This window comes from Pezoporus occidentalis, unplaced genomic scaffold (genome assembly GCF_034315485.1).
Source record: "Pezoporus occidentalis ecotype Australia unplaced genomic scaffold, CSIRO_AGI_Poc_V1 ctg3, whole genome shotgun sequence".
In the NCBI taxonomy this organism is placed as follows: domain Eukaryota; kingdom Metazoa; phylum Chordata; class Aves; order Psittaciformes; family Psittacidae; genus Pezoporus; species Pezoporus occidentalis.
In genome coordinates this window covers 187,558-200,229 of record NW_026914940.1, presented here as the reverse complement: position 1 = coordinate 200,229, position 12,672 = coordinate 187,558, and the positions used below count along the sequence as shown (strand labels likewise).

Sequence of the window (12,672 nt, the reverse complement as noted above, 5' to 3'; positions counted from 1 at the left end):
CCGCAGCATCCTCATCTCTGCCATCATCTGCTGTTGTCTTCATCCAGCCCCAGGTGGCTGGGGCAGCTAATCCATGGTTTAAACTACATCTCTGCCCTCCTCCCTGCCAGCAATGATGTGCAGGAAGGATTTATCCTCACTGGCTGTCCCAATCCTGCCATTTTCTCTCCAGCACCACTTACAACTTCCATTGTGAGTGCACTGGAATGGGTTGCCCAGGGAGGTTATGAATGCTCCATCCCTGGCAGTGTTCAAGGCCAGGCTGGACAGAGCCTTGGGTGACATGCTCTAGTGTGAGGTGTCCCTGCCGATGGCAGGGGGGTTGGATCAGGATGATCTTAAGGTCCTTTCCAACCCTAACTATCCTATGATTCTATGTGAGCATCAGGGGGAAGTTATTTAGAATCATGGAATTTTTGGGGTTGGAAATGACCTCAAGATCATTCAGTTCCAACCCCTGCCACAGGCAGGGACACCTTCCACTAGAACAGCTTCCTCCAAGCCCCTGTGTCCAACCTGGCCTTGAACACTGCCAGGGATGGGGCAGCCACAGCTTCTCTGGGCACCCTGTGCCAGCACCTCAACACCCTCACAGGGAAGAGCTTCTGTCTTGTATCTAACCTAAATCTCCCGTTTCAGTTTGAACCCATCACTATCGCTACAGCCCCTGATGAAGAGAACTCTTTATTTCACTCTTCATTCAGATGTTGCTGTTTGCTACTGGTTTTCCTCATACGTTTCAAACTTCCTGGAGCCACCCAGCTCTCCTGACCTGCACAAAGCTCTTTCCCTTCCTAATCCTGCTCTTTGTGAGTTTAAAACTACCCAGGATATCCTGTAACACTCTGCAGGCAGTTTCAGAGGCTGAAACAAGGTTGACCTCTCAATAACACTATTTATTGTGTCTCTTCATCCACCTTCCCACCATACACTGAACAACTTCAGCATTAAATTGCCTCATTTAGAGCATCATCCATGATCAGACTCATCTCTGCACCCTTCATCCTTCCAGCAAAGAAAAACAATGACATAAACCCATCAGCTTTACCTTTCCCAGCTTAATTGTCCCCAAATCTAGTCAACAAAGCAGTTCAGGAGCAAAAATATGCGACCCCAAGTAAAAACTCCATGGAATACCATAAGCACAGTTAAAAGCCTGCTCTTGCCACAGAGCCACACTTGACGCATCAAGTACAAGAGGAGCTGAAAGAGGAACTGAATTGAAGCTAAATGTAAAGGCAGCAACCGTGTTGGAATGCCTGTTCACAGACATCTGCAGAATGATCCTCCCAGCTTTTCTTAGGTCAATATTGAACATAATTTGTCGAGCATCTCAAATAGGTTTAACCTTGCGGTGGCATTAGGAGGCTTTGCTCAGGTTAAAACAAGAAACAAGTTTAATGGTGCATCTCTTAACTAAGCCTCAGTTAAGAAAAACCTCAATTTTCTTTAATCTTTCACTTCTTCTATGTTATTTTCCCTTCAGAGCTACCGTAGAGCAAGAAGAGTTCAGGGATGTGCTTTGGCACAAAGGGGATGCCCATCACCTCTGCATCTGAGCTCTTGTGGGGCCACAGGATGAGCCAAAACACATGGGGTGGGAATAAGCAGCTAAAATCCATCCTCAACACTGAACATCAGTGGATTCTGGACACAGACAGGGACAAACCTTTGCTGCTCACCTGCTCTACCAGGGCTCTTGGTGCTCAGGTCTCTGCCTCGGATGGGGGTGCTGGAAGTCTTGGAGAGCTTATTGGCCGACACGCGGTACATCACACCGCCGATGCAGCGGTAGCCTTTGCTCCTCCATCTCTGCTGCACGTGCTGGGACTTGCCTCCATGAGATGACGGGCGAGCTTGGACTGATAGTGGGGATCTGCAAGAAAAGATAAAGCCAGGGTAAGCTCAAATGAGGGAAGATATTGTGGATTTGGGAACAAACCATCAGCTGCCGGAGGATGGAGGTGATGCAAGGAGAAACCAGGGATGCTCTTGCTGTAGACAGAAGTTCTAATTCCTAATGATTTCATAGAATGGTTTGCGTTGAAAGGCAGCTTAAATCTCACTCAGTTCCAACCCCTGCCACGGGCAGGGACACCTTCCACTAGAGCAGGGTGCTCCAAGCCCCTGTGTCCAACCTGGCCTTGAACACTGCCAGGGATGGGGCAGCCACAGCTTCTTTGGGCACCCTCTGCCAGCACCTCAGCACCCTCACAGGGAAGAATTTCTGCCTAAGAGCTCATCTCAGTCTCCCCTCTGGCAGGTTAAAGCCATCTCCCCATCTTTCCACTAGACCCACAGACCCTGCACAAGGCAGAGGGACAGCGGGACAGCAATGAGTCGGGATAAGACAAGAAGAAAATGACCTCAAGCTGCCCCAGGGCAGGTTTAGATGGAGCTGAGGAACAATCCCTTCCCCAAAGGGTGCTCAGGCATTGGAACAGGCTGCCCAGGGCAGGGCTGCAGTCACCGTCCCTGCAAGCGTTCACACAGCGTGGAGACGAGGCCTCAGTGCCATGGGTTAGTGGTGGCCTTGGCAGTGCTGGGGAATGGTTGGACTGGATGAGCTTAAAGGGCTTTTCCAACCTGGTTGATTCCATGATCTGTCACCAAAACCCCCTCTGGTTCATGACCTGGTACCTCCTGCACCATCCCACCTCCTTCCCAAGCAGCGCGGATGCAGGCAGCTCATTCAGTCCACACGCCGTTATCCAAACAGCCAAAATCACATCTCCACTATCAGTCGTCTCCCTCATTTAGGGCTAATCCAAACAGTAATTTGTTTATGCAAATGAGAGCTCTAATTTTGCATTAGTCCAAACTAAGGCTCATAATGCTATTAGCAGAACGTACATAAACCCCGCATTACTGCAGCCTATCTGTAAATGAAGATCCCACTATCCTATCAGCAGAATGCAAACCCTGGAGAGCATTCCCTGTAAATGAACATGTGCTGCAAAGGGAAACAAGGAGAACTGGAAAATGGAATAGTTACATTTCTTAATGCTGAGCCTGACAGGCTCTTCATTTCATCGGGCTGTTGCCACTGGCTACCGAGCTTGAACTGCTGCCTGGTTTGTGAGGAGGGGATGGCGTTGTATAAAGATGCTGCCCAGGTTCCAGTATCCCCAGGGTTTGGTCCTGAGGAACTGCTCCAGAGAGAAGCATCAAGTCTTAATCTTACACAACCAGGTCACTTGTAAAGAGCTACGGCGGTGGCATCACGGTGGGAAGTGAGTGATGAAAGGAGGGACGTTAGGGCCCTCCATGGAGCAGCCAGCAGGTCACAGCAAGTTTCTGCAGTCCAAGATTGCCACCATCATTGGTGACAGGACCTGGAGGAAAGTCTTAGGGCCATAATGCCCTGAAAAAAAATCGCATCAAGTATCTAATGGTCAGCAGGTTGAGGGAGGGGATTCTCCCCATCTACTGCACTCTGGAGAGAACCCCCCTGCAGCCCTGATCCAGGCCTGGGGCAGCACCAGAGGGACGTGGAGCTGTTGGAGTGAGACCAGAGGAGGCCACGGAGATGCTGCGAGGGCTGGAGCAGCTCTGCTCTGGAGCCAGGCTGAGAGAGCTGGGCTGGGGCAGCCTGGACAAGAGAAGGGGAGACCTTAGAGCAGCTCCAGTGCCTAAAGGGGCTACAGGAAACCTGGAGAGGGGCTTGGGACAAGGGCCTGTAGGGACAGGCCAAGGGGAATGGCTTTAATCTGCCAGAGGGGAGACTGAGCTGAGCTCTTAGGCAGAAGCTCTTCCCTGGGAGGGTGCTGAGGCGCTGGCACATGGTGCCCAGAGAAGCTGTGGCTGCCCCATCCCTGGCAGTGTTCACGGCCAGGTTGGATACAGGGGCTTGGAACACCCTGCTCCAGTGGAAGGTGTCCCTGCCTGTAGCAGGGGGTGGAGCTGGATGAGCTTTAAAGTCCCTTCCATCCCAAACCATTCCGTGATTCTGTGCTTCCATGAAAATCCAACCAATCCCAAGGTGTGCACAGCCCTGGGGGCTGCTCATGCTGCTGAGCCCAACCAGCACTGGTTTAAGCACCAGCTTAAGACCCAGCTGGATGAATCCCTCCACTCCTCAGGCTATTTATTTCCCTGCTTTGCTGCACTCCCTCAAGGCACTGAAGCGGCTGCACACTCCGGCACTCCTTGTTCAAGAGTCACCATTTATCAAGAGTTATTACCTGGTGGCATCTGACCCCTGGGATGTGAGCAGGGAGCAAGCAGGGAGCAGTTGCTGAGCAAACAGCAACAGCTACAGAGTAGAAAACACTTTAGCCTTTTATAAAGTGAAAAGGTAGTGTAAGAGGAGCGGAGCAGAGATGTGTGCAGTGGCAGCTCTGCTCTCCGGCAGTCCTTAGTAGGGGTCAAGCCCTAAGTGTAAGGGATCAGGGGTCCTGTATTGGTTGTTAGGGATGTTCCTGTTGGGATTTTTCAAGGATTTTGGTGGAAAGCATCAAAAAGCATCTCATTCCACAAAGAGAGTGGAGCTGAACCTCCTCCAATACGTGGCTGTTGCATTTCTGAGGTAGAATGCTTCTGCAGTACATCTACCCAGGTTCTCAAAGCCCCATGTGCCACCGGACTGAAGACTCAACCAAGGGCTCAGCCTCACCATCTCCATTTCTACCTTCTGGGTGGTGGAAGCATCCAAACAGGGATATCCTGAGGACCTCTCATCCTCCACTGAGGCTTTGCACCAGCCCAGCTCCTCAACTGGAAACCCTCCTATCCAAAAAGTTAGCCTTAATGGGGATTATATCCTCTGAGGGCTCTGAAGGGCCCCAACAGCCCAACTTCAATACCTTCTCAGGGGGCTTCATTATTTGTAGCCGGATTTATTCCCTTTAACCTGGCACAGGTTGCCCAAAGGGGTGGCAGATGCCCCATCCCTGGATTCCTTCAAGGATGTGGATCAACAACCTGATCTAGTGGAAGATGTCCCTGCTCACTGCAGGGTGGGTTGGACTAGATGACCTCTGAAGGTCCCTTCCCACCAAACTATTCAATTGTTCTATAAAGATATTCCAAATTGAAGGTAAAATATGTTTTACATCAGAAACTCACAGTGGAACATGAACCCACATCAGGTTCTGGGCAACCTGATCTAGTGGAAGATGTCCCTGCTCACTGCAGGCTGGTTGGACTAGATGACCTCTGAAGGTCCCTTCAACCCAGACTGTTCTATGATTCTGACTCTGTAAGATATTTAAAATTGAAGGTAAAATATGTTTTATATCATAAATCACAGTGGAACATGAACCCATACTGAAGAGATGGGGGAAAACCTAATTGACCAACCTTCACCTGTAGGAAGCCTCTATCTTCCCGTTAAGCCAACTTATTGCTCCAACCATTCCATAGCCCCAACACAACCTCAGCTCTGTGTCCCCTCCCCGTTAGTGCCATCCAACCCAATGTCCATAGGGAAAAGCCACCAGCATAGGGATGAAGAGAAGGATGACTCTAATGGAGGGCAAGGAACCGCTCTGAAGCCACAGTGGCTTTTCATCGGCCGCGGTGTCACTGCTCTCTCTTGAATGCTTACCCTAATGGAAAGGACGGCCTTTGGAAATGAACTGTATTGAGAAAAAGAGGCTAAAATTAATGAGATAATAGCCAGGCCAAGGCCCTGAAGAATACACCGGCCCCTCGACACGAGGGGCTTGTAATTCCCTTTCTGCCGCACAAGCCCGCGGATCTAAAGAGTCCTCCCGTCCATCCAGAAGCCCCGCTCCGGCAGGAAATTTCATTAATGTTGGAAAATAGGAAAGGTATTAAGCGTGGATAATGAAGGCCAGAGTGTGAACAGTGCCTTAAGATAGTCTTCTTTCTAGCCTTTGTAATGGGAGGCATGAACTTTCCCTTCAAATCCATTTCTAATCCATTTGAAATACTACAGCAAATTATCTTCCCTTCAGCCCGAAAGCGGCCAGCCAATTTACTCCGAATAGAAGTGACAATGCTACAGAATTTATCGCCATAACCTTGACTACACAAGGTTGAGGGTTGTCTTTTCCCCACCCTCCCCCCCAGGGTGGACACAGGAAGACAAACTTTTAATGAAAAGGGAGGTAGAGGAATGCTATAAAAATGTTTAAACCCAGCGTTGTGGTTGTTGGAGCTCCGGAGCCAATGCGGGGCCGAGAGCAATGGGAGCATCAGAGGAGCTGGTGCTAAAAACAGTACAGAGGGAGGGCCTGGAGTGATTAAAGGCTGTAGGTTGAGATCTGGGCACTTTCTCTTTCATCCTTCAACTTTGGGTTGCTCTCAATGAGACTGCCCATTTCATGCTGCTGTTTTGTACATGCTCAAGTTGACCAAGTCTGATTTTCCTTATTCTCTTTCCCATGATTAAACATCCAGCTGCTGTGTCCTTCTTAGAGTCACAGAGTCATTTAGGGTGGAAAAGACCTTTAAGCTCATCCAGTCCAACCACTGCCCAGCACTGCCAAGGCCACCACTGACCCATGGCACTGAGGCCTCGTCTCCACGGTGTGTGAACACTTGCAGGGACGGTGACTGCAGCCCTGCCCTGGGCAGCCTGTTCCAATGCCTGAGCACCCTCTGGGCAAGGAATTGTTCCTCAGCTCCATCTAAACCTGCCCTGGTGCAGCTTGAGGCCGGTTCCTCTTGTCCCATCCCTTGTTCCTTGGGAGCAGAGCCCAGACCCTCCTGGCTCCATCCTCCTCTCAGGCAGTTGTAGGGAGCGATCAGGTCCCCCCCCCGAGCCTTCTCTTCTCCACACTGAACCCCCCAGGTCCCTCAGCCATTCCCCATCACACTTGTGCTCCAGGCCCTGCACCAGCTCCAGTGCCCTTCTCTGGCCCCGCTCCAGCACCTCAATGTCTCTCTTGTAGTGAGGGGCCCAGAGCTGAACCCAGGATTCGAGGTGCAGCCTCACCAATGCCCAGTGTAGGGGGACAATCCCTGCCCTGGTCCTGCTGCCACACTGTTTATTTCCCCCCGTTTTCTCTGCAAGACCAACTTCACATCTCTTGGGAAATGGAAATGTTTCTTCCAACAGACCGGTAAACCCAAAGCAAAAACTGGACCAAGAGGGAGAAAAGGGCTTAGCAAGACAACGTGGAGTCAATGGTCAGTTAATGCCCAGATCAATATGCCTTCCTTGGCTCCAAATACAGCAAAGCTGCTCAGAATGGAAGAAAACCACCAAAACTTCAGCCAGGACCCAGCAAGTGCTGCCACCAAAACACAGACCCTCTTAAATTGATCTATAAAGAGCAAAAAAAGAGGCAGACTTCCAAGCCAAAGTAGACAATGAGTGTTAGCAACAAGGATGACTCACTGCAGTGTGCAGCAAGAACTGTAGGAGATGCTCAGATTTAACACCCCTGTGCTATGCACACAAGTGTGCACCCATCATAGAACCATGGAACACTTTGGATTGGAATGAGCCTTAAAGCTCATCCAGTTGCAACTCCCTGCCACAGGCAGGGATACCTTCCACTAGACAAGGCTGCTCATCACACAAGACCATCTGATCCCAAACCCCCCCATACAAACACCTGCATAAACTCACCTATATAAGACTTCTGAAGGTCCCTTCCAACCCAAACTACTCTATGATTCTATATTTGAAATATATGGAGTATCTGATGTATATAAATTAAACCCAAACCCAGAGCAGAGCAAGAGCATCCCAACGGCGTTTCAGCCAACTGAAACGGAGAGGATTTCTTGGCGCTGGCGGCAATACAAGGGGCTCTTAAAGGATGGTTTTCTTTTCCTACTGAATATCTTCTTTAGGCTTAGCTTATTTTTTCCTGGATGTAATCCTTACATAGTAAGAAATCACATTTGCATGCTGGCATTTGATTCCCAAGGGAAGAGCAGATCAGAAACGGGGCAATGGTTGCGGATAGCAACAGGGAGACGCAAGGCAGGAGGGAACCACCCAAAGCCTTTCGGGTGGTGATCAAAGGCCTGATTTGGGAATGATAGCAAAAATAATGGAATAAATATCACAATATCCTTGTTGTTAGCATGAAACAGAACTAAACACAGGATTTAGGCTTAAAAGTGCTCCTCAAACCAAGCAACCCTCTGAGCTGCTGCACCAGTTTCGCTTGGAAGCTGTAACGTCTCTATCCTTACTCATGAACTGCTTTAGGACCCCAAATCCACAGAAATAAAACAAATAATTCCATTAAAATGCCTGATTTCTGGACTTGATATCAACATGATTGTTTCCTTCTTAAAAAAAAAAAAGGGTAAAATCTCAAATAGACACTTTAAGACCTGATTCATTTAAAGAACCTGATGTGGATTATTCAAATAATTCAGTTCATTGACTGCGATATTAAGAGTTGAAAAAGTGATCAGAAAGGAAAGCATGTGAAATCATGGATCTTCTGCACTTGGCCTCATCAAGCTTCATGAGGTTCACATGCGCGCACTCCTCCAACCTCTCAAGGTCCCTCTGGTTCCATCCTTTCCCTCTAGTGTACCATTATCTCCTCCCACTGGATGGCTTCACTTTGAAGCCATTTCAGCTCCACGCTGGCATTCCCCTGCATTTCCTGCTTGCTTCCAAGCAAAGTCACAGTGAAGGATTCATCCTGCACTTGGCAGCCCTGCAGCGTTGGGCTTATGGACTCACTTGACAAGGGTGAACCCATGTGCCAGGGAAAGCACTTGTATCATGCCAAGATCTTACAAAACACAGGGGAGATACAGTTCTCACCTCAAGGAGCTTACAGCAGTGCTAGAGAGCTCTTCTCCCTGCCCAAAATCATTCCTGTTTGCTAAATCACTGCTATTGGTTCCAACCCCATTCATTCCTGTAGAGAGATGAAGAGCCTGGCTGCAAAACCAGCTCCACGTGTCATGGATGGAGAATGGAGGAAAGCCTCTGCTTCACGACCTGCACTGAAGGACTGGTGTGGCCAGAAGGGGAGGGCAGGGATGGATCAGGCCCTTACAGAGCATGAAAGAGGGCAAGCTGGAGAGCAGTGAGGTGTCCAGAGAGCTCTGAGGTGCCCAGAGTAAGTCAGACATGGACCTGTTGGTGCATAAGAAGCTCCCCATGACCTGGCAGTGCGTGCTTGCAGCCCAGAACCCTCTCATGTGCTGGGCTGCATCCCCAGAGCACGAGCAGCAGGTCAAGGAGGGGATTCTCCCTCTGTGCTGCAGCTACTGGCTGTCCCTCTGTATTACACACACCCTGTGAGAGATACTACACCGCCCATCTCATTTCTTCTTGCCATAAACCTTCCAGACCCACAACCAGGCTCCAACATGGCTTTTCCTTTATGCTTTCCATCACATCAGCCTCACCCCTAAGAAGGTTCTCCATCACTTAAACTCATCTTTGCTGAGCTGCCAGCAGGACAATGTTCCTCTCAGCAGGATGCTCCTTCTGCCTGTAATTAATGTTCCATCATCATTCCTGAAAGCAAACAGCTGCTGTGGTCTCAATCACTCATCTTCTTGTGGTTCTTGCTTTCCTAATGTAACAGGGATTTCTACATGGTGCTTCTGGCCAAGACTGCATCTGCTCCAACAACTTAGTGGACTCTTCTGTTCAGGTAGGGACTAAGCAGGTTTTGGCTGAGGTTTCCTGCTCTGCTGGCTATTCCCTCCCATTCCATTGCTTCCCCTATCTCTGCACATCCCCTTCTTCACACTTTCCAAAACACCTACAACAATCATAGAATGGTTTGGGTTGGAAGGGACCCAGAGCTTCAGTACCTCCTTTACCCTACATCTCCTTGACTGCCTCAGTTGTAGAGCCATAGAATGGTTTGTGTTGGAAGGGACCCATAACTCAGTTCCTCCTTCATCCAACACCTCCCTGGCTGCTTCAGAGTCATAATATGGTTTGGGTTGGAAAGGACCTTAAGATCACCCAGTCCCAATGCCCTGCTATGGGCAGGAACACCTCATACCAGACCCTGTTGCTTGTGCTTAGGCTCTTGCACACCTCCAGAGCTTCCAATTGGTTAGATACCATCTCCCATCCATCTTCTGACTAACCCCAGCCTAAAGCAGCTCTGCTCACTCCCAGTTCAGCCTGAAAGCACCCTGCTTGACTTGCCTCCAACAAGAGCCCTGATCCCACGCACAGAGAGCAATGGAAGGATCTTCTGAAGCATTTCCAAGTTCTCCAGCAAAGTTTGCACTATCAAACCCTCCCCACTGCAACATCAACCTGGAGGAAAGACAAAAGACCTGTCCTACAAGACGTGCTTGCCCACATGAAGCTGTTTTCAAGGTAGGTCAACTTGCAGCCTAAACCCCATGAGAGCATCCTGTTAAACCGCTTAGGCTAAGAGGGAGAATGGAAGTGCTGACACCCCCTAATACAGAGCTTTCCACCCGCTGCTCTAATGCTGCAGCAGCTCAGTCTTTACTCCAGGAAGCCCTGGGCCCATTGTCCCATTAATTAGATTCCTTTTACCCCCATTAGCTCTGACAATTGGACAAAGTTCATTAGGGTTTAATTCTGATGAGCTGAAATGGATCTCTTTCAGCACAGGAGACAGGAGGTGTTACCAGCTTTAGCACAGTGCTCCAGCCGGTGCCCACGCTCGGTGTGACACTGTTAAGGCAGCACCAAGTCCCATATCCACGTGGGATAGGACATTAATGCTTAATCCCTCCAAAGCAGCCTCCTACCACCCTCAGTGATGGGCTCTGAAACGAGAAGGAAAGCAAGAGCAGGTCATAGACCTTGCCCTCCCCTGGCACACAAGTGACAGTTCTTCATCTGCTCATCCCAGAGCTTAGTAAATGCTATTTCAGATGTCTGGATGTGCTCCAAGAGCTGCAATCCTGCACCTTCCCCCCTTGCTTTTCTAATGCACAAACCCAGATGAAGCATGGTGCAAACACCCAGCACCATCACTGCTCTGATGTGCATTTCCATCCATCATCTATGGAGTTACAGCCACGCTGTGCCAAGCTCATTTGGGAAACCCTGAACACCAGGATATAGCCTAAACAACGGTAATTGCTGAGGATCAAATCCATTTTCAACCCACAACCCACATTAAAAAGCAGCCAGAGCCATCTGCATCACCTTCAAACCCAAACCAGCCTCGACTTTGGCTGTTTTCCAGGCACACATAGAGCCAAATCCCATCGGAGGCTTTCCCTCCTGCCCGCTTTCCAAAAATACCTGCCATCATTGCTTTTTCCAGCAACAGCTTCTCTTTAAATGCTCTTTTTTCCTCACGCAGGAAACAGTAATAATGCAAAGAAAAGCAAGAAGAGCTGATCTATTTTAATTAAAGCAAACTAATAGCTCAGCCAGGCTGCAGGGCTCAATGGGAAACCAGAGCCAGGCACTGACTCAGCATGGAAGAGGTTAAAGCAGTTCAGTGGGGCTGTGCTAAAGGGAATTATCCGCTGAGAAAACACCAGCTCCCTGCTGCTCCTGGCTATAGGGGCTTTTATAGGGATAGATACACATCCATAGCAGTGAGATATTTACAATTACATGTAATTTACCTACTAAGGCATAGAAAACAGTGTATAAATGCTTCAGATTCCGTCCCCATCCCCTCTGAGAATTGGGTTTGTTGCCTTTATATTACCCTAAGGAATAAATAACATGTTTCTACTGCAGGCTTATTTCTTTGAATATAAAGCAGGGAGTTGTTATATATCCATGTATACACCCCATACAGTGGCCTATAAGCATCTTTTACAAGCTGACCGACAAAAGAACCACAGCAACACTGTCAGCTCTGATTCCTTAGCACGATCTTAGGCAGAAGCTCTTCCCTGTGAGGGTGCTGAGGCGCTGGCACAGGGTGCCCAGAGAAGCTGTGGCTGCCCCATCCCTGGCAGTGTTCAAGGCCAGGTTGGACACAGGGGCTTGGAGCAAGCTGCTCTAGTGGAAGGGGTCCCTGCCCGTGGCAGGGGTTGGAGCTGGAGGACCTTTAAGGTCCTTTCCCACCCAAAGCAGTCTGGGATTCTGGGATTCTATGATTCTATGGACTCGTAGCATCCCCGCAGTCAAGTGATCCAGGGAGCAAATATATTTATACAAGTGCTGCATATGCCTGGATAAGTATATATACACTTACATAGCTAAACATACGTATTAGATTATAAATGATTACATGTGCATTTTATAAATACTGACAAGTCACAGGATCATAGAATCATGGAATGGTTTGGGTTGGAAGGGACCTTAAAGCTCATCCAGCTCCAATCCCTGCCACAGGCAGGGACACCTTCCACTAGAGCAGGGTGCTCCAAGCACGTGTCCAGCCTGGCTTTGAACACTACCAGGGATGGATGGGGCAGCCACAGCTTCTCTGGGCACCCTGTGCCAGCACCTCAGCACCCACACAGGGAAGAGCTTCTGCCTAAGAGCTCAGCTCAGTCTCCCCTCTGGCAGGTTAAAGCCATTCCCCTTGGCCTGTCCCTACATTCCTTGTCCCAAGCCCCTCTCTGGGTTCCCTGCAGCCCCTTCAGGCACTGGAGCTGCTCTCAGGTCTCCCCTTCAGGAGCCTTCTCTTGTCCAGGCTGCCCCAGCCCAGCTCTCTCAGCCTGGCTCCAGAGCAGAGCAGCTCCAGCCCTCGCAGCAGCTCCATGGCCTCCTCTGGCCTCGCTCCAGCAGCTCCACGTCCCTTGTGTTGAGGATACCAGAACTGTGCTCAGTACTCCAAGTAGATCTATATATAAAGACAAGTACAT

The 12,672-nt window shown here is 49.6% G+C and overlaps 1 protein-coding gene across 2 annotated transcripts in view; it reads right to left on the bottom strand.

The window, feature by feature from the left end:
- Positions 1-12,672, bottom strand: part of ZC3H3 (zinc finger CCCH-type containing 3) — a 155,872-nt gene that overhangs the window by 52,191 nt on the left and 91,009 nt on the right. For both annotated transcript variants that reach the window (XM_062626938.1, XM_062626939.1), the window contains exon 5: positions 1,683-1,876. In XM_062626938.1, the coding sequence (XP_062482922.1) occupies positions 1,683-1,876 (194 nt within the window). The remainder of the gene's footprint in view (positions 1-1,682; positions 1,877-12,672) is intronic.